The sequence below is a fragment of the Drosophila montana genome, unplaced genomic scaffold, assembly GCF_035044405.1.
Source record: "Drosophila montana isolate Dmon_TW-CO22-7 unplaced genomic scaffold, ASM3504440v1 contig_1407_1, whole genome shotgun sequence".
Lineage (NCBI taxonomy): Eukaryota > Metazoa > Arthropoda > Insecta > Diptera > Drosophilidae > Drosophila > Drosophila montana.
In genome coordinates this window covers 239961-261907 of record NW_026996359.1, presented here as the reverse complement: position 1 = coordinate 261907, position 21947 = coordinate 239961, and the positions used below count along the sequence as shown (strand labels likewise).

General features: G+C 37.0%; 4 protein-coding genes across 5 annotated transcripts; 2 read left to right on the top strand and 2 right to left on the bottom strand.

The window, feature by feature from the left end:
* Positions 1 to 1763: 1763 nt before the first annotated feature.
* LOC135427594 (putative mitogen-activated protein kinase kinase kinase 7-like) lies at positions 1764 to 2960 on the bottom strand. Its single transcript, XM_064681147.1, has 4 exons — positions 2916 to 2960; positions 2735 to 2843; positions 2273 to 2599; positions 1764 to 2220 (listed from the first exon to the last, which is right to left on the bottom strand). Exons 1-4 carry the CDS (start codon positions 2958 to 2960, stop codon positions 2003 to 2005), a joined length of 699 nt encoding a protein of 232 aa, XP_064537217.1. The 3' UTR covers positions 1764 to 2002.
* Positions 2961 to 6681: 3721 nt separating this feature from the next.
* On the bottom strand, positions 6682 to 8437 carry LOC135427820 (mitogen-activated protein kinase kinase kinase 7-like). 2 transcript variants are annotated; one of them, XM_064681440.1, is made up of 5 exons: positions 8271 to 8437; positions 7683 to 7991; positions 7434 to 7610; positions 7040 to 7181; positions 6682 to 6987 (listed from the first exon to the last, which is right to left on the bottom strand). In XM_064681440.1, the coding sequence occupies exons 1-5, from the start codon at positions 8319 to 8321 to the stop codon at positions 6797 to 6799; spliced, it is 870 nt and encodes a 289-aa protein (XP_064537510.1). In that variant the 5' UTR covers positions 8322 to 8437; the 3' UTR covers positions 6682 to 6796. The 2 variants fall into 2 exon arrangements, with proteins under 2 accessions (XP_064537510.1, XP_064537519.1); XM_064681449.1 differs by lacking the exons at positions 6682 to 6987; positions 7040 to 7181 and adding an exon at positions 7301 to 7366.
* Positions 8438 to 12990: 4553 nt separating this feature from the next.
* On the top strand, positions 12991 to 17175 carry witty (without maturity). The gene is made up of 4 exons (XM_064681380.1): positions 12991 to 13254; positions 14307 to 14392; positions 16012 to 16138; positions 16636 to 17175. Exons 1-4 carry the CDS (start codon positions 13185 to 13187, stop codon positions 16974 to 16976), a joined length of 624 nt encoding a protein of 207 aa, XP_064537450.1. The 5' UTR covers positions 12991 to 13184; the 3' UTR covers positions 16977 to 17175.
* A 2406-nt stretch (positions 17176 to 19581) lies between these two features.
* Positions 19582 to 21947, top strand: LOC135427939 (uncharacterized). Its single transcript, XM_064681705.1, has 3 exons — positions 19582 to 19824; positions 19932 to 20567; positions 21645 to 21947. The coding sequence occupies exons 1-3, from the start codon at positions 19761 to 19763 to the stop codon at positions 21899 to 21901; spliced, it is 957 nt and encodes a 318-aa protein (XP_064537775.1). The 5' UTR covers positions 19582 to 19760; the 3' UTR covers positions 21902 to 21947.

Sequence of the window (21947 nt, the reverse complement as noted above, 5' to 3'; positions counted from 1 at the left end):
TTCGACTTAGGAGAGGTTTCACTGAATTTTTCTAATTTCATGCGTGGAATATGGGTGGATTTCAAAGAATGTAGCTCGTTTCTAATCAATTTTCAAACAACAATGTGTTTATAATTGTTTTACAAATGATACTTCGACTTGGGGGAGGTTTCACTGAATTTTTCAAATTTCATGCGTGGAATATGGGTGGATTTCAAAGAATGTAGCTCGTTTTTAATGAATTTACAAAAAACAATGATGTTCCGACTTAGGAGAGGTTTTACTGTACATTGAAGCGACCTACATGCGTTACATATCCCAGAGTTGCTTTTGTCGCCAGTCCAACTAGCTATTCGCAGAGTCTTTTGTCCTGTCTGTGACTGCGAATGTGACTGAGAATATGATTGTGGACGTCGATGTGGCTGTGGATGTGGCTGCGTGTGCGTTTGTTGCCGCCAGCCTGTCGCCCTCATCCGGCTAGAGCATCCGAGGCTTCCGCTTGTGTGCCGCCCACAGTTCCACCTACCACTTCATGACTCTGCCCGCCCACAAATAGATTTGCCCAGCTAGTGGGTCTTTATTTTATTTTCGTGGACTCTTTGGCGCCAACATGAAGAAAAATTGATTTTCAATTCTATGTGAGACATCGCCCCATGTTGTTGGCGTTTTGTTACATGTGGCTGATTTCTTGGGTATTCTTGGTAATTGGGCGTTACTTTCTGGTGTTTTGAAGGACATTGAACCCATTGCAAATGGGTTAAAGGAGTATAGTGCATGTCCTCGGAACTATAGAGGGCCAGAGACTCGAAATTAAAAGTATATTTTCTTGTATATCATACGCAAAGAGTGTTCATCATTTTTTGTCGATATCTTCTGGCCTTTTTAACAATATCGATAAATATCGATTTTCGGGCTTGGTTTTCAAAGCATAAATCGAACTGATATGCAGGTGCTCGTATGTGATTACGATAATTTTCGACTTTATTTATTTATTTAAATTTGTGCATTGCGTTCGGCAAGCCGAAGATTTAATACCCTTGCAGACTGAACCTTATCATAATGCTCATTATGTTGACCAAGTATTCTGTTGCCAGATTTAGATGCTTAATTGATCTAGAGGCCAAAGTGCCAAACTTCGTGAAAATCGGGTGAGATTTGACCAAATTATGGGGATCAAAATGATTTGGTGGGTAATATTTTTATATTTATATATTTTCTTCAAGATCTTTATGAAAATTCATGTGAGACTTGAACGAATATTAAATTTTCGGCTTCAAGATTCTAAGTTAAGATTCTTTATTGGTTTTATTTTTTATTTTATTTACTTTTACATTTTATTTAAAATTCACTCTGTCTTAAAACAAACAAATTAACAGGATTAGAAAGTTTCTAGTGAAACCTACTACTTTATTTGACTTATTTTACATGTTGAGGGAGATCGAGAATATGCACTATTTTAAGTCTTCTTACTGCTAGACTATTATCTGTTAAATTTAAGGCTAGGTTATTGTGGTTGTTGTGAAGTCTATCAATGTATTTTGCACTAGCTTTACCTATTTCTTCATTTACATAAGGAGTTTGTGTATGCCTGCATTAGAGATTTAGGAAGGAGCATTTACTATGGATCGCAATGTTTTTGACTTATAGCGCTAAATAAATTCGATATTGGAGTTGCTAGCATATATCCACACAGGTTTTAGTTTGGCTTTATCGAGGAGATTATTTGAACCGATCTTTAGGGCGTTTACTTTGATTTTTCAACGAAGAAAGCAGGCTTCAATAAGTTTGAGTCTTGACTGCAGATGCTGGGAAGCTTCCCCTTTTAAAAAGATTTTTATTTATTTTTTATAATATACGTGGGGTTCAATAAAGTGCGGGTAGAAAAGTAGGTGGAAATGGTATATCTAAAATTTCGGATCCGGATCTATTTTTGTTTGTTTTAGCTGTCTCACGTATTTGTTCAGATTTGGGTTTGAGTAATCGCCTAGCATAATAGTTGTACGCCTCGGAGATCTGTGGAATCTTACATCTCTTCAATTCGATATTGATAATCAGCATCACACGTAGGCGGCAAAGGCTCCGAGTAATCACCAGTCCCGTAATAATTACGGCCAAGAAAAAGAGACAACCTGCTCATGGCTGGCCGCTTGCTTGGATCGTGTGCCCAACACTTTTCAATCAACGTTTTAATGATCTTCATATTATCGCACTCCATTACATCTTCCAATTTCGGTCGCACACCTGTGCAGGTATCATTTAGTTAGACCGTTGGGTATTTTATTTATTAACTCACCATTCGCAGATAACTTTTCAATAGTGAAAGAATTTGGATTTTCCAGGTGATCAAAAGGTTTCTTCCGTGACATTACCTCCCATAGTATAATGCCAAAGCTGTAGACATCGCATTTCTCCGTGTACTTTTTCCCTTCGAGAACCTGCGCTTGCAAGAGTAATGTTGAGTTAGAGTGAGTTGTGTTGTTAAACGAGACTACCCGACTAGAAAATACCCTGTACCCATTTCCGCAATTTACATTGGATATTGTTTCAAATGTGTTTTCGACGCATTCATTCATATGGACAGACACACAGACAGACGGATGGCTACACTTGACTTTTGATGCTGATTAAGATTAAATGAATAGGTACAAGGTATGTCAACAACTATATTTAAATTGAAAAATACAAACCTCTAATGCTATGTAAACGGGAGTGCCAACACTACTCGTCATCTTTGAAGCAATTTCTTTTACTTTACCGAAATCACATATTTTCAAGGTACGATATCTGTTAAAAAGTAGCAAATTGTTCGGCTTCAAATCGCGGTGGAGAACTGTTGGCTTCTGATTATGCAGATACTCAACTGCCTAGAATTGTCAAAGTGTGAGATTAACTATTTTATTATATCATCAATAATCATCAATTAAGAAGGAACCCACCTTGGCGCACTGAAACATCAGATTGTGAAGTGCCAAATATGTCATATTTTTCAATGCTTTCCTTATTGTGTAGATAGTAATCGAGGGATCCACAGTCCGCATACTCCATGACAATGTGAAGTACAGATTCAATCGTTGTTTTGCCAATTAGCTCGACAATATTCTCATGTCTAAGGCACAATAAAATGTCTAACTCTTTCTTCAATTTCTCGTCCTGTTCTGGCCCTACAATTAATTTCTTGACGGCTACTTTCCTGTTAATATAACTTGCTTCATAGACCAAACCAGAGCCTCCAGAACCTAATTTCTATATGAGTTAAGGTTGAGAGTATTATATTTAGAGATAGATTCTAAGAAATTGGAAAATGGTATCACTTTTTTAAACACATAAATAAAATTCGCCGATTCCTCTGACTCTCTTGCCTCCCTGATCACCCGAGCAAAAACGAAGTCGATGAGTGGCTAATTTCTCTTGTTCTTTGTTATAAATGACGATCAATGAAATATTGTATAATATGATCGAAAATATATGAATTCAAAAAAAAACAAATTACGTAAATTACATAACTTGTCTAATTAATGGAAATTGCTTAAAATTGAAGATAATAATTTTTTATTTAAAGTTACATTTTATGAAATAGAATTTACATTTGCAATCCCCACTGTTTTACGTAGAACTCTGGGCTCTGGTTTTCTAGGATTCCTCTTCACTTCAATATTATATTCAATATTGTAGATGGCAATGGTCTAATGGTGTAAGAATCAATGTCAAGTAAAAGAGACAACACTTGCATTGTCGGCCGCTTGTTTGGGTCTTTGTGCCAACATCGTTCAATCAAGTTTATAATGGTCCTTCGATTTTCATACTTCTTTATCTCATTCAAATCCGGTCGCTTTCCTGTATCAGTTTAATTTAAATAAATTGTTCGTTATTTTGTTAACTTACTCACCCTGCACAAATTTTTCAGCTTCAAATCGCTGTGGAGAACTTTTGGCTTCTGATTATGTAGATACTCAACGCTCTAAAATTGTCAAAGTGTGAGATTAACTATTTTATTATATCATCAACAAGAGGGAACCCACATAGGCGCTTCATCATATGCATACTCAAAAGAAACATCAGACCGCTAAGAGCCAAACATGCAATATGGTTCAATATCCTCTTCTCATCATCTAGATTGTAATCGAGGGATCCAATGTCAATTACAAAGTCAATTTTTTTTTTCGCGTTGTCCTCTGCACCTAATTTCTATGTAAGGTAAGGTTGAGAATATTATATTTAGAGATAGATTCCAAGAAATTGGTAGATGGTATACACATAAACATGAATTATTATAATAATTAATGTTGTTAAGTATTTAGTAAGTATTTCCAATCGCCATTTATTTACGTAGCGTTAACGAAAGAGCACTAGGAATAGGCCAAGTCAGTGGAAGCAAACAAAAGTCGCCGATGTCGATCTATCACACAATTCATATCGCTCTCTGACTAAGAGAGCGAGATATAAACCCGAGCAAAAACGAAGTCGATGAGTGGCAAATTACGTAAATTACATAATTTGTCTAATTAATGACTAATAATAATAGAAATTGCATAATTAACAGATATTGAGAAAAATTGCAAATTCAACAGATATTCAAAAAGCTCAATAACTCTGCGGTGGTCCTACCTTTTGTGTAACGCTGAGAAGAACCTTTGACACATTTTGCATTGTCGGCCGCTTCTTTGGGTCTTGGTCCCAACATTGTTCAATCAAGTTTATAATGGTCCTTCGATTGTCATATTTCTTTATCTCATTCAAATCCGGTCGCTTTCCTGTATCGGTTTAATTTAAATAAATTGTTCGTTATTTTGTTAACTTACTCACCTCTGGCAGTTAACATATTAATGGCGAATTCATTTCGATTTTCCAGATCATGAAAAGGTTTCTTCAGTGACATTGCTTCCCAGAGGATAATGCCAAAGCTGTAGACATCGCATTTCTCCGTGTACCTTTCACCTCTAACAATCTGCACTTGGAAAAGTAATGTTGTCTTAGAGCATGCTCTAGACGAGAGTGCCCGACTAGAAAATACCCTGTACCCATTTCCGCAATATACATTGGATATTGGTTCAAATGTGTTTTCGACGCATTTATTCAGATGGACAGACACACAAACAGACGGATGGCTACACTTGGCTGTTGATGCTGATTAAGATTATATTAATAGGTACAGGGTATATCAACAACTATATTTAAATTGAAAAATACAAACTTCTGGTGCTATGTAAGCGGGAGTGCCAACTCTACTCGTCATTTTTGAAGCAATATCTCTTACTGTACCGAAATCACATATTTTCAAGGTACGATAATTGTCAAAAAGTAGCAGATTGTTCGGCTTTAAATCGCGGTGGAGAACTTTTGGCTTCTGATTATGTAGATACTCAACACCCTAAAATTGTCAAAGTGTGAGATTAACTTTTTTATTATATCATCAACAAGAGGGAAACCACCATGGCGCACTGAAACATCAGCTTGTGATGAGCCAAATATGTCATATTTTTCAATCTGCTGTTCTCATCATGTAGATAGTAATGGAGGGATCCACAGTCCGCATACTCCATGACAATGTGAAGTACAGAGTCTTTCGTTGTTTTGCCGAGTAATACGACAATATTCTCATGTTTAAGGCGCGATAAATGGTCCAACTCTTTAATTAGTTCGGCGTTGTCCTCTGAGTTTGCAATTAATTTCTTGACGGCTACTTTCCTGTTCTTCCATCTTGCTTCAAAGACCAAACCATAGCCTCCAGCACCTAATTTCTATATGAGATAAAGTTGAGAATATTATATTTAGAGCTGGAATCTAAGAAATTGGTAAATAGTATGACTTTTTTAAACACATCAATAAAATTCGCCGATGCCTCTGACTCTCTTGCCTCCCTGATCACCCGACCAAAAACGAAGTCGATGAGTGGCTAATTTCTTTTGTTCTTTGTTATAAATGACGATCAATGAAATATTGTACAATATGATCGAAAATATATCAATTCAAAAAAAAAACAAATTACGTAAATTAATTAACTTGTCTAATTAATGGAAATTGCTTAAAATTGAAAAAGCTGAATAGCTCAACAGTAGTCCTACCTTTTGTGTTATGGAAATATCGTTCGCATCTATATCCTTCGCCTTTGCCATAATTCTCACAATAGAATTAAATATTGAACGCTTTAGAAAAAAAATTAAATGACCAATTACTGGTCAATTTAAATAAAGATAAGACAAGCGTTATCATAGTTATTAGATGGAATTGGGAAATGCAACCGTACAATATATCGATATATGTATATATATATATCTAAGACATGCTCAAATATGAAGCTTTAAATCGATTATTATCGAAATAGCTTGCATCATTAACGCGAACGTGATTAGATACACCCGACACAGATTATATAGGTATTCGACTCCCATATTGTGAAAATGCGATATCAAAGTGCTTGTTATGACACCAACTTTTTCCATTATGTTGTAGCAGTAATTAAGGGAGGGATCATGGTGGGATCCACACTCAGCATACTTCCTGACAAGGTAAGCTGCAGAACTGTCATCCCAGACAATGCCGCATAATCTGATCATATTCTCATGTGGGTCACGCCAAAAATTATTGACCCATAATCAATGTTGTCATTCTCATTGTTATCTGAAATTATGCATCTCAGGTTTTTAAGGGCCACAATCTTTTTTATACCTCACCATACAATGCGTCGCTTAAGAGCTTTAAGCCTTAAGATAATAATTTTTTATTTAAAGTTACATTTTATGAAATATAATTTACATTTGCAATCCCCACTGTTTTACGTAGAACTCTGGGCTCTGGTTTTCTAGGATTCCTCTTCACTTCAATATTGATAATCATCGTCAGATGTAGATGGCAATGGTCTAATGGTGTAAGAATCAATGCCAAGAAAAAGAGACAACATTTGCATTGTTGGCCGCTTGTTTGGGTCTTTGTGCCAACATTGTTCAATCAAGTTTATAATGGTCCTTCGATTTTCATACTTCTTTATCTCATTCAAATCCGGTCGCTTTCCTGTATCAGTTTAATTTAAATAAATTGTTCGTTATTTTGTTAACTTACTCACCTTGCCCAGATAAATAATTAATGGATTCAGGAGCTGGGTTTTCCAGGTGATGAAAAGGTTTCTTCCGTGACATTACCTCCCATAGTATAATGCCAAAGCTGTAGACATCGCATTTCTCCGTGTACTTTTTCCCTTCGAGAACCTGCGCTTGCAAGAGTAATGTTGAGTTAGAGTGAGTTGTGTTGTTAAACGAGAGTACCCGACTAGAAAATACCCTGTACCCAGTTCCGCAACAAACATTGGATATTGGCTAAAATGTGTTTTCGACGCATTCATTCAGATGGACAAACAGACAGACAGCCGGATGGACACACTTGGCTGTTGATGCTGATTAAGATTAAATGAATAGGTACAGGGTATATCAACAACTATATTTTAATTGAAAAATACAAACCTCTGGTGCTATGTAAGCGGAAGTGCCAACATTACTCGTCATATTTGAAGCAATTTCTCTTACTGTACCGAAATCACATATTTTCAAGGTACGATAATCGTCAAAAAGTAGCAGATTGTTCGGCTTCAAATCCCGGTGAAGAACTGTTGGGGTCTGATTATGCAGATACTCAACTGCCTAGAATTTCAAAAGTGTGAGATTAACTATTTTATTATATCATCAATAATCATCAATTAAGAAGGAACCCACCTTGACGCACTGAAACATCAGATTGTGAAGTGCCAAATATGTCATATTTTTCAATCTGCTTTCCTTATTGTGTAGATAGTAATCGAGGGATCCACAGTCCGCATACTCCATGACAATGTGAAGTACAGAGTCAATCGTTGTTTTGCCGAGTAATACGACAATATTCTCATGGTTATAGCGCGCTAAGTTGTCTAACTCTTTAATTAGTTTCGCGTTGTCCTCTGAATTTACAATTAATTTCTTGACGGCTACTTTCCTGTTCTTCCATCTTGCTTCAAAGACCAAACCATAGCCTCCAGCACCCAATTTCTATATGAGGTAAAGTTGAGAATATTTTATTTAGAGCTGGAATCTAAGAAATTGGTAAATGGTATAAATTTTGTAAACACATAAATAAAATTCGCCGATGCCTCTGACTCTCTTGCCTCCCTGATTACCCGACCAAAAACGAAGTCGATGAGTGGCTAATTTCTCTTGTTCTTTGTTATAAATGACGATCAATGAAATATTGTACAATATGATCGAAAATATATCAATTCAAAAAAAGCAAGTTACTTGAAAAGCTGAATAGGTCAACAGTAGTCCTACCTTTTGTGTTGTAGAAATATTCTTTGCATCTATATCCTCCGCCGTGGCCATAATTCTCACAATAGAAATAAATATTAAACGCTTTATAGAAAAAGTTAAATGACTAATTACTGGTCATTTTTACTAAAGATAAGACAAGCGTGGAACAACAACGTCGCGTAATCTACCCTCACCAAAGAAAACTGACATAAACAAGTTGAGCGAATCAATCAATGTTTTGCAATTTATCGATCACAGGCATTGGAAGGAATTGGGAAGTGCAACCCTACAATATATCGATATATGTATATGTTATTTATATATCGACAAGAGAATCACCAAATATTTGAAGTATATCTTAGGGAGGACTAAGCAAACAATTTAGAATAATAAGAACAGCTTTCTTTCGCACCCCGATATATTTTGATATTCCAATTTCCCCTAATAGAAGGGCCCTTAAACAGTGGACAGAATATTAAATTCTTAATGCCAATGATAAATTTTATGGACCGAAAATGCTTTTTTCTACTTGTTACAAATATTTGCAAAACTTCATCAAATGTTCTCACACAACAGAAACTAATATTAAGCGCTTTAGAAATGAAACTAATTAACGAATTTGTGATTATTATTAATATTATCTGATTAAAGGGGCGTTAAATCAAAACGTCAAGTAAGTTACCCGCGTAAGAAACATATGTCGAATTTAAGCGATAAGCGTATTTAAAACATTCTTAAACAAAAGTTGACTCGACTACAAAATCTCCTGTACCCCTCACTTAATATAATATGTTGGTAATAAGCACCGTGCTTTGGATTTAATAAATCATAAAATATGAACGTTAGAATGCTTATAAGGCTTTGGCTTTAGAAACAAGCTTTTAAAATAATCAGGAAATGCATAAATTGAAATATTCCTAATCTGTATCTACATACTAAAATTGGTGTATCTAGCTCTTGTAGTTTTTAAGTTATGCATAAAGTACCAAGTCTCAAAATCGATTTTTATCGATGTTGGAATTGGAAATGGGACGAGGTATGGAAAAGTTTACGAGATCGACGCATTCATACTGTCAAACAGACAGACAGACAGACAGACAGACAGACGAACAGATGGACAGGCGGACTTGCCTAAATGAACTCAGCTGACTCGCCCTGATCAAGAATATATATATATATTTAGAGATCGGAAATGCCTCCTACAGTCTGGCACATACGTGAGCACAAAACCATTCTACCCCTTTTTATTTGCATACCAGAACTATATTTCCTTATCATTGGTATGATAAGATTTTTGAGCTGTATTTGGGGGACGGTAATGCTTGTTGTTGCCCAGCTTATTTAGGATATTCTAAAAATAAAAGAGTGTTGCGGTCGGAAAGTTGCAGAGTAACTAAAAGACAAATGCACATGGTTTTATATATATTACATATATGCACTGTATAGTTTAGCAGATGCCCTCTTAAGAATACGCTTTGTTTGAGTGAAATCCTCGAGATATGATTAAAAAGTCACTGCTGTGAGCCGATATTTATCGATTTCGGGTAAACAGCGCGGAGTTGGATATAACACGATTATAGATCCAGAGTAAAATATAGCAGGTAGACTGATTACGATATCCTTCGAGTATCAGGAGTTTCTGCTCCCTCATTTCGCGAAAATCGATATTTTCTTTAGCCGTTATCGACTTCCTTAAGTCGTTATCACGTAATGTTGCGTATACTATGCTAATGTGAAACTATCGACAAACGCCCCTATCGATATATTCGATACTTGATTACCCCAACAATCGATTCTAACAATATATTGCCTTTAGTACATTAAGAAAAAGAATAAGAAATCGACAGAAATGGCAGCTCAAGCGGTTAAGTAATATATCTAATTTTGGCTTTTTTTTGGACTTCATCGTGCAACTGGAAAAATACTAGAACTCGCAAATTTTATCCGGCTCTGTTAAGTTTGAAGCTAATCGACAATTGTTTTCCACCAATTTTCCTCACCGTCGGGTGGAATTTTCCTAAGAGAGAGAGAGAGAGAGTGTCAACAAAGGTAGACGATGTAAAAAAAGCAGCTTTCTAACACATATGAGATGTGCTGTGCGTTGATCGTCAGTCAGTCAATCAGTCAATCAATCGGACAAACTTCTAACTGAGGCAATGCTCGGCATATAATGCGTGCCAAATTGTGAGATTGTGAAAATCGAAAGCATAATTTATGGGCAGCGGCGCGTCTGACCTTTGCACAACCGGAAACGGAAAGGGAAATGACAACGTGCGTTAACATTTTTAATTATGTCGCGTCACAGGTGCGAATGTTGCCGAAACCAAAACATGCAATAAATGAAAGGCCAAACAAGTTTTTGCCCCTCCAAAAATGATGACATCAACCCAACCGACGATGACGTCGACGCCATCGACAATTGGCAACTGGACGCGGCTCAAATGTGACCTTGGCACAAAATGGACGCCAGAAATTGGTCAGCTTTGATTTAATGTTGGTCTTCATTTGCATGTCGCTTGTGGAATACCCCTACTTCTCTCTCCCTCTCTCTCTCTCTCTCGTTCTCCCTTCTCTTTGAGTTTGAAATATTCAGTTGACCTGGTCCCAAAAAATAGAGTATCTCCTTTTTGTGACACAAATAAAAACAAATCACGTAAAGAAAATTATACAAATAATATAATAAACATAATAAGTATTAACTAATTGTACTTATTATTTCAAGTGCAGAAAATAATTCACCTTAAAAGACAATAATAAGAAGACAATAAAAAATAAATGAACGGATCGTTTGGACTGCATTCCATTTTCCCACTTTCGATTTGATTCGGTTCACAGCAAAAATTTGTATAGCATACTTTTAGCAGAGTTTAATATAAATTGGTGAGACCTTTTTAAATTTTGTGCCAAAATATATGCCATGAATATTTTTGTATAATTCTTTTAAGCTGGTTATTATTATATAAATTAAAATATAAATTATTCCCATACAAGACATAAGGAAAATATATACAATTTTTTTAAGCAGTCAAACTACACGAAATCATGAATCAGAATCGTTTAAATCGGACTACCCAGCCAATAGAAACCTCCTTTGATGCTCGTCCCCCTTTTTGTTGCACATTGAAAACAAGCAACCCCATTAGCCAGCACTTGGGCATAAAACTGGCTTGATACTCTTACACATTGAAGCAGACATATCCGAAGTCATAAAGTATTTATTTGCGATTATTTGCTTGATCATTAAACATAGCACAGATCCGTCCTTAGGTTGGAAACGATCGAAACTGACGACTTTATCATATGGCTGACATTCTTGTATGAACAACATTTATGCTTTAATCGAATCAACAATCTAATGGTACCCCTTTAGCTTCCATAGAATAATATTTTTATGTAAAATTTTTAATTTTTTATTTCCAGACCAAGATCTTAATAAAACTCAGTTAAGCCAAGTGTCATTAAACTTCTAACATATACCCCAAATCTTATCAACATCAGACTTCCACATCATATAGCTTCTTTGTTATATATTTAACTTTATCGCAAGGGTATTTGATCTTCAGCAGCCTTTTCCTTTAAATTATTATTATTTGAGTATAGCTTCTGTTTTGGCCAGGGCCGCGACCTATGCCAATCAGGGGCCGCATTGTTTATGATAAATTAGAAATTCTTGCCAGTCGCACTGTCTGTGTGTGGAGCACTCAGTCAAAAGGATGTTGAGTGCGATAAATAAAAGCGCCCACGCAGTGGACGAGGACGAGGACGTGGCCGAGGCCGAGGACAGCTGCGAATCGGATGAGTTTTTGCTCTGGGGCGCCACTAATTGCGGCGCTTTGTTGCGGCTTCTGTGTCTGTTCCCTAAACATTATGAGTTCTGAGTTGCATATTGATGAGAACTGGCCAAATAATTTGTTTTCCTTTTTTCTTTTTTGCAGCTGTTGTCGGAGTGAGGCCAGAAGCTGCATGCGGCTGCATTTTGCAATTTAACTACATGTTTTGTTGTCGTTGTGGCTTGCAGCCATGTGGGAGCCAAGAGGTTATTACTGTCAAAGCCACTCGAGCGCGGCGAGCCAACGCACCCACGCAGCGCGCAGGGACAATGGGAATGGGAATGTGAATGGGCCAGAAGCAGAGCTGCCAGAGCAGGGGAAGCGTAAAAGGCTAATTTCTAGCTGGCCACAAAATTATAAGGAAATTTAAATATGCCTACTTAGAATTATTTTTATTGGAAAGAAAGGAATTTCCTAGAATAATGAGGCTAATGATAATTAATTTGCTGGCAATATTAGAACATAATTTTCATTTAAACTCTCCTATGATAGCTGTATGATATAGTTATCCGTTCCAGTCAGCTTTAACTTATGTACTCTCCGGAACAAAAAGATGAAGCTATAAACTAAGAAATTAGACGGACATGAATATATAGACTCGGCTGTTAATGCTGAACAAGAATATATAAAGAGCTTACCATAAAAGCTTAAAAGAAGACAGACCCATCGGATGCATAGCTATGTATAAAGATGTCTATTCTCGGCAAGGCTAAACAAAAAACCGCCAGATTTGGCGGGTGGTTGGCAACACTGGCCAGAAACGGCGACGCGCCTCGAATTGCCACATCGTTCGTTTCGTTTGGCGCTCGGTTTAGGAGCTCGTGTTATTGCCGATGACGTCGCCGTTTTGTCGTCCTTTTGCGCCAGCAACAGCACAATTCCAAATCCCTCGAACAGTTTGCAATTGGCCAATGCTGGCGCCAGAGGAACTCAGCTCAACGCGTGACGAGAATCGAACAAATTTAAATTAAATCAAATAAATTCAAACTTAAATTAAATACCATTCAAATAAATTAAAAATAAAGAAAGATATAAAAGTTCTGTTACACGAAAAGTGTTGAATAGCGACGCGTGGAAAAACCAGAGGAAAAAGCGCTGTGCGAAAATGTGCCTTCGCCTGATGAGGTCGTCAGCTATTTTGTTGCTATTGCATTTCCTAAGCTGTATATCACAAGGTGTGTGTACGCGCCCGTGTGTGTGTGTGCGTGTGTGTGTGTGTGTGTGCTGTTTCAGTATTTTCAAAGATTTGAAAAATGTTGTACTAAATATATTAAATTTGTTGAAAACTATTTTAAATCAAACAATCAAAATAGATCAAAAAATATAATAAAATAATATACCATAAAATAAATCTAAACTATAAGAAAATCATAGCAATCGGGTGCTACCGACTGCGTAATACTCTGCTCACAGCTAGAAAAAAAAGTAGCTCGATAGAAAGCTTTATGATTTTCCCTGAAAACTTTAATCCGATTCGGCAGGGACTTTCAAACTAATGCTTGACAATATATATATATATGTATATATATATTAAATTAAATATTTATTTTATATATTAAATATGACTGGGACAGCCGTAATCATCTTGGGAATAAATTATTCAATCTCCTTTTAAAACTGTGGGAGATATATGAATTTAAGTGTTCGAAAATTCTTTTTTTGTAAATTTGGGCAGAGAAATTGTTATTTGATTCGGGCATTTAAAAATTTATATTCCAACTTTATTAAAAACTGTAACCGTAAGGGACAACAAATTTCATTATACCAGGGCTTCAAACCAACAAAAAATTAATTAATTCTCGATGGTTCGATTTGATGGTTCAAACCAACGCCCTAGTTTCTGATTCCTCAGATTCAGTTAATGAATCTGAATTTTTATTTGAAAAAAATTGGCTAATACTAAGTTTGCTTAACACTATTTCTGCCAAAGGTTTGTGTATACCTATTTCAACCAAAAGCTGTCTTTTGACACCTTAGCTAATAGAGAGAAAAAAGTGCTACCACTAAATGAATTAAGCTATCAATTAATGAATTATCAAAAAGTAAATTTAGAAAAAATTATTCAACTTAGAAAATAACTGCAAGTTAAAAATTGATAAAAAAGTTTGCTGATTTGGAACTGCCAAGTATTAGGTTGCGGGTTCAAATCCCGCCGCTAGCTGTGATCAAAGAACGGAACATAAAAAAACATATCTGTTAAATGTGAATCATGTTGCATACCCCACAGGCGCGGCGATCAAATGTTTTGTCTGCGACTCGAGCGACAATCCCAGCTGTGCGGATCTCAAGTCGAACTCGAGCATTGTGCCTGAGGTAAGTCTCCCTCCCTTCATAAAAACAAATCTCAGATAATGGCCGGCACATGTGGCATATGGCATGTGGCATACGCTTAACCTTTGCCCTTGCCCCGAGTGCCAGTCAGCTAATCAGACCCCGTTGACCTTAATCAAAGTGCCACTAAATTTAAAAGCACATAGCACATAAATTCTAGAAGAAGAATAAAAGAGAAAACTGAAAAAAAGAACGGAACGGAAAACGGAAACGGAAACGACGTCGTCGCTGTACTCGTCATTGTTGTGACCGTTAAATGAATGTGTTGGCATCTCTCCATTGCATTTCCCTACCCCCCTTCCCACCCTCACCATCTGACCCAAGCGAAATTTTCTTTTGAGCAGCTCTATGAAGACATTTTCACTTGGCAGCCTAACACAACTGGAATTCGTTCTATTTGGCGCTATTTATTGAGAATTTACAACCTAATTTCCATTTAGAAAAAATTATTGTTCAGCAAACATCTGGTTTTTCTTACTTGAAAAGTTTATTTTTTAAAGCTTATTAATGTAGAAATAAAATTGAAGCTCTTAAAGCATTTAAACTATTTTAAAAAAATATCGAGAAAATATTAAATATACCGACAAAAGAGAAGAATTAACTTCGGAATGGCGAAGATTTAATACTCTGATAGCTGATAGACTATAGATATACTATATATATTTGTATATTAATGTGATATTGTAGTCCTCCTCTGATAAAATGTTGCTGTTGGTTATGAGGTCCAACTTTTAAACTTTAGACTTTAATCTTTTTCAAAAAGTGTTTAAAAGTTACCACAGAGAAAGTTGTCGGCGATTTGGTTAACAATTTGGACAATTGCACGGCTCGTTTCTAGTTTTCGACATTCAATAACCAAGGTTTTTGCTTAAAAAAATTATTCTCATATTTTTTTCAATTTTAACTTTAGCAATTTATATATTTTGTATGTCTATAAAAAGAGGCTGAATACATAAGAACTTAAAAAGTGGAGTTGAAGATAGTATAAATACATAGATTGTAATCTTCCACGAGCGAAATAGAATTTATGGAGAAGTTATGTGGAGAATTTATGTCTAAAATTTGAAGCAACAAACTAGGAAAAGGTCAGATAATATCAGTTAGTGTCAAATATACCAACAGTTCGAAATAAAGTTAAATTTAAAGTAATGCAAGTAATGAAGAAAGTAAACCATGTCAAAGTAAGCTTAATGGGGGAAACCCCAAATTTGGATCCAAAATGTTATAAATCAAATCATTTCCAGCTAACTGATATAGAGGCCATATAAGAGCTTTAGATCACCCTAGTTTCTGGGGCAACGCCTGGTGTGCAGCAAGGCCGTTGCACCATCGATTGCGATAACGATAACGATAACAATTGCGATAACGATAACGATTGCGATGCATGCTTGATAAGATAAACTCTACCAACTGCAGCAGCAATTAAGAGTGCAATTACAAAGCCAAGACATAGGGTGGGTCGGCGGAAGGGCGGGTGTCTGATCAATCATCAATCATCAATCATTAAGCATTGTTCGCGGTATTGCCCACTGCACAAATGTTTGCCATAGACGTTAAACAACTAATATTGGCTTATCATTATTTATTATTGTGGTTTCTAGGAATGCACATTGGACAAAATGAAATCTCTGGACACCTGGCTATTCGATTTGAACAAGTTCTCGTATTTCGATAATGGGGCCAACAAGCATCCGCTGATGAATTGCCAAAAGGTGGTGGCCACAGACCGTAAGTAATAAATATATTTATTTATATAAATAGTATTAAAAAAAATATAAAAAAATATATATTTAAAAAACTAAAAAACAAGACAAATTTTAAGTTGTTTTATTTTATTTTTTCCTGCTTAAAGATATTTAGAAAAGACTTAAAAAACTGGGGAAATATATATATATATCTTGTGCATCATACTTTCCTATGCCAGCTTATGAATAATTTTTTTTAAAAAAACATCGCAAAATATCACTTTTTTTTTAAATTTTTGGCTGCTATTTATTTTTATAATTTTACAAAGTCAAATTTTGTTGAATAAAAAATGTGTAATGCTCTTTCTTTGGAGGCTCCAAAGTAGCGCAGAAAAAACGGCTAGACTTTTGACATAGTCTGCTAAAAAGACGTCTAGCAGTTTTTTTTTCGCTGTTATAACAAATTGTGAACAGAGTATTGAGCAGTTGCATCCGACTAAATGTTCTCAGTTTTTTTCTCTTGCTTTTTGTCATCCACAGCTGATACCAACAAGCTGGTCACGGCGCGCTTCTGTCAGCTGGACACCGGCGACTCGGATGCGTGCGACATATTGCGCTCGAAGCTGCGCATCACCAGCGACGGCAGCGGCAGCCAGCGGCAGCGACGCCGCGAGCGGGACCAACAGCAACAGCAGCAGCAGCAGCAGCAGCAGCGGCGCAAAGGATATGGCCAGGATGCCGGCGAGCAGTCGCCCGAGGAGGAGTTCTTTTGTGACATCTGCAAGACGGATCGCTGCAATGGGGCGGCCGCTGTGACGCTGACGTCAGCGGCGCTGCTGGCGTTGGGGCTGCTGCTGGCACGCCCACTTAGCTGCTGCTGAAGCGTTGAACGGTTTGCTGGCGGGCAGCGGGCGGCGGGCAGCGGACGGGCGGCGGTTGCATTTAGGTTGAGTTAACGTTAACGTTTATCGTTTACTTTGTAAATATTCTAGTGGCCACTGAGCGACATTGTTGAGTTAGTAAAAGAAAAAAAAAACACGCTATAAACCTACCCCCAAGCCCCAAGTGCCCCCAGGCCAACCCACCACAGACCACACCGACCACCCTTAAGGCCACCAAGGCCCTAGACATGTAAGTGACAGCACACACAGATACAAAATACAAATACTCACAGATACACAGATACAGATACAGATACAGATACAGATACAGATACACTCCCGCAGTGGCAATCGCTTTGAGTCCAAGCAAATATGCGAATTTCAATTAACAGCTAGCAAATGGCCAAAGGGGAACACAAATGTTATGTGTCTAATATCAAGGATTTTCACTTCAATTTGTTCGATTGTGAGCACAGTTGTTTTTGCAAGCAACTTGACATTTACCTAGCAGGACGCTGCACAGATATGGCAACACCAAACAGTATACAATTAACATGAACTTTGCCAGGCAGTTGTTGAATGGCTTTATGGCTTTATTGAGTTGTAATTGATTTGCTTTGAGCAAATGCCTGATGAGCTGAATGTTGTGTATGAATTCACCAAATGCCTTTAATTTTCTATTGTTCACATTGCAATGTTGAATATATATATAATCGAACAATTATATTTATATATATATATATATATATATTTGTGTGTACTTATATGAATACTTATGATACCATGAAGTAACCTGGCAAAGTAAAACAAATTGCCGTTAAGTTTAACCGCTAGTGTTGTAATATAACAAAATATTATCTCCTTTTTCTGCTTTTTCAACATTTCTTTACTTTTGTCTTCAGATTATTTCATGGTACTATATTTATATTGTATGAATGTGTATTTTTAGGTAGACACAACTTAAATAGTTGCATTATTGTTGCAAAACTCATTATAAAAAAAATACAAAACTCTAAAAAAAAAATAATTATATATATTAAAAAAATAATGAAATAGAGCATAAAGGATGCATAAAACTCTGTCGAATTCACTTAAACTTATTAACAAAACGTTTTCTATTATATATATATACATATATGCGAAAAAAAATGTCACGGAATGAGTGGAGGAATCTTAAAAGAATACGCTAGCAGTGTTTAAATGTTTCAACAAATGCGAACGCCTTAAGCAATAACCTTATATATTAGAATAAAAATGTATTTATACTATGATTTTCGAAACACGCAAAACAATCAGCAAAAGTGTGAAAAATGAGAAAAACAAAAACAAAACAAAAAAAAATGTGCAACAAATGTTAATTAAATGTGCAATTAGAAAAGTTTAACAAAGCAATACATACAACTATTTGTGAAAAAAGAAAGAAAAAAAACAAATAAAACGAAGAACAACAAAACTTTAAAAGCGAGCTTAAAAGTGCTTACGTCCCATGGCCACGCCCACAAAACAAAAACTAACTATGCTTATTTCGATTGCTGCTAAAATGTTGAAAACAAATGCAATTTTGTAGAAGTCGACTTAAGCGTAATAAAAATATGGCAAATAAAACAAGCGTGTCAAAGAATAGCTGCATGACAATATAACAGTATAACACTTGCACTCGATATGCTATATAACACTGTATAACAGTATAAAGCAGTTCACATTACTAGTTCTACTTTTTATTGCAGTGCACTTAACGGTTTCACATGCATGACAGTATAACAGTTAAGGCAACTGTAACAGAATAGCATAGTTTTCCTGTGTAGCACAGTTTGTATAGCTAGCTATTTTTGCAGGCCATTAGCAGTTTAACGGTCTAAATAATATAACAGTATAACAGTTTGAACCACTAAAGTATTGTGTAGCATAGTTAGTTAGTTAGTTGCAAACTGTCCTTCTGTTTCCCGATCGATTTTTATTTAATTGCTTTTCACCTTCACGGAAATGCCTAATAATGAAGTGCCACTATACCCTGTTTCCTATTAAAAATGTTTTAAAAAACAGGGTGTTTGGGAATTGTACAAAGGTATGTTATATGAATTAGAGACCGTTTACGATACTTTAAGGGCAGATTAATGATTCTTTGTTCCTTATAAACAGTAAAATGCTTTCAATTTTACATTTATCCTGAAGATAAATATTGGAATTTCCCAAATCAGCATAACAGAAGTAAGTATACTGTTACTGTTATATGGAACTAGGGCATCTGTTAGTCGGGCACGCTCCATTGGAACAACTATGACAACAAGTTTGAGTACAAGTTGTTTCAATGGGTAGTATAACAGTTTTTAGTGTAGCACAGTTGCCTGTTGCTCGTGACTTTTTGGCTTCCTATGTTGTCTTTGTCAATCAGCGATAATATTCCCATTACTCATGTTAGATGCAACCATCCACCCACCCATCGCCCCGTCCGGGTACCAAACCAAACCGTGCGTTTAATTTGAAACTCTTTTTGGCGATGCTATCGAGGCGTCGTCTTGTCATCCAGCACAGTGCGACATGTTTCAGCAGTACCGCAAATTATTTTCGCCGCCACATCGTGAAGATAGCCGCTGGAAAAAATTTGATTGAGTCAGCCAAAAAACAGCAGCCAACCGACGACGACGACGTGTCTATATCAATGCTGGCAGTTCTATTTAAATTTTCGGTAGCATCGGCCGCAGTTTCCCTACATTATCCCGACCAAAATTCAAATTACATTTATCCTCAAGATAAATATTTATAAGCTACATTGCATTAAAAGACATGCGTTCAATTTTGTCGTTGATTCTATGGCAGCTGCTGGCGGTTTACTGTGCTGACAGTTCAGGTGCGTGGAGGCCATAGCTGAGTGCAGCTGCCACCTGGCTGGAGCTAATTGATTGTCCAACATGGATTCGAAAGCCACCTCTTAAATAAGCCCTTCCTGTTTTACAGCGCTGCGCTGCTACACATGCGAGGATTGCGATGAGCATTCCAATTTGTCGGAGCTGGAAGTATGCAGTGTGCCGTTCACGGACTCGCAGCAGCCGCCGGCTGGAACTGGCCTGCCAGCTGCATCGAGCCCGAGTCCAAACACAAATCCAGCGCCTGCATCCAAGCCACCAGCTCCGGCAGCCAATGCGCCCGCACCGGCTGCAGCTGCTAATGCGCCCGCTCCAGGACAAACTCAGTTTCCTCCCAAGCCCGGTTCCGAAAGTGAGACTGAGGAGGATTACGAGAGCGATGAGGAAGAATCTGCAGCACCATCCACTTTGGGCATTATGCCCGCTGCAAGCAATGTGCCTGGAGCAGGTGCAGCGGGGGCAGCAGGCGGAGGCGTAGGATTAGGCACGAATGCGGCCTCAGGCACAGCTGCTGCTCCAGCAAAAGCACCAGCTGCAGCTGCTGCTGCAGTGCCAGCCGCCGGAGCCGGAGTTGGAGCCGGAGCCGGAGCCGGAGCCGCTGGTGGCGACAGCGAAACTGCCGAGGACGAGGAGGATGAAGAGGATTACGATGAGCGACGCAGGCGCAGCGTCAGTCGCCAGAGCCAGGACACGCAGAGAGCCGTTTGCTATATTGCGAGTCTGAGACGTAAGTGCAAATATCCAAAACTCTATCTATATAAGACTGAATGACTGATTGAAGGCTGATTGAAGACTTATTAAAGAGTGAAGACTAATTGAAGACTGATTAAAGACGGATTGAAACTGATTGAAGACTGATTGAGGACTTATTAAAGACTTATTAAATGCCTTTTAAAGACGGATTGAAGACGAATTGAAGACTGATTGAAGACTTATTAAAGACTGACTGAAGACTGATTGATGATTGATGGTCAAGGCACAGCCTTAATTGTGAATGCTACAAAAAGATTTTTTTTCTTTCCTTTTCAAACTATTTGCCCATTTTCAAAGATCTTTTTTAAAGTTTTTCTTTAAGCTGAGAACAATATAATCATTTCCGAAAACATTTTTAATTAATCCCAAAATTCCCAAGTATGTACTACCTTCATTAAGAAAGTTTTACTCTTGTTAGCAAGTCTCATTCAATTGCTTTTTCCGAGTTGTTTACCTAAACTAAGTCTTTAGTTTGCATAAGCCAAATTCTCAAAACAGCTTTGTTCCTAATTATCGACCTTACAAATAACTCCATGACGATATAAGACGGAACATGCCTGCGTTTTATCGCTGGGCAATTGTTTATGAAAAACTGTTTCAGCTGACTGAGAGTATTTAAACAAAATGTTTCACAGTATGACTCAACGAGTATTAAGAATTTCACCAACAGGGGTGAAAAATAGGGGAAAAACATTTGTGTGCGTCTTCTCTTGGTTTTACTACCCAAAATAAAAGAAAAATAATTTAAATTATTTATATATTAAAAAAAAAATATATGACCAAGCCGATTAGTTTCGCAATCATTCTTAAAGCTTTTCGAATTCACGTTCACGAACGGAAAATAGGTGAATAACTGAATTCGAATGTTAAATAAAAGAAAAAGTTTTGTGTTTAACGTGCATTTAATCAAAAACCATTGTATTGAGTGTTACATCTAGTCATACAAATAAAATGATAATAAATATATTAATTACGCTTATAAATATTTCTTTATAACTAAAATTTTCTCTTTCCATTAACTATTTGAACTTGGACTCTATGTTCTGGGCAGTCAACGGCACGGAAATAACAAATCGTGGCTGCACCATTGTCACGGCTGACAATCAGACTGGCGCCTGCAATACCCTGTTTAATGGCTGGGATGTGGTTAACTGCAATCTATGCGAATCGAATGGCTGCAATTCACCCATAAATGCCGTAGTGCTGGGCCAATGGAGCAGCGGCTCCGGCAGCTGCCGTTTATCAGGCCGCACGGCGCTGGCTATGACGCTGCTGGCCATGTTGTCTTCGGCGTGGATCTGTAAATGATAACAGCTATATTTAATCTATAATAATAAATATACATATATATATA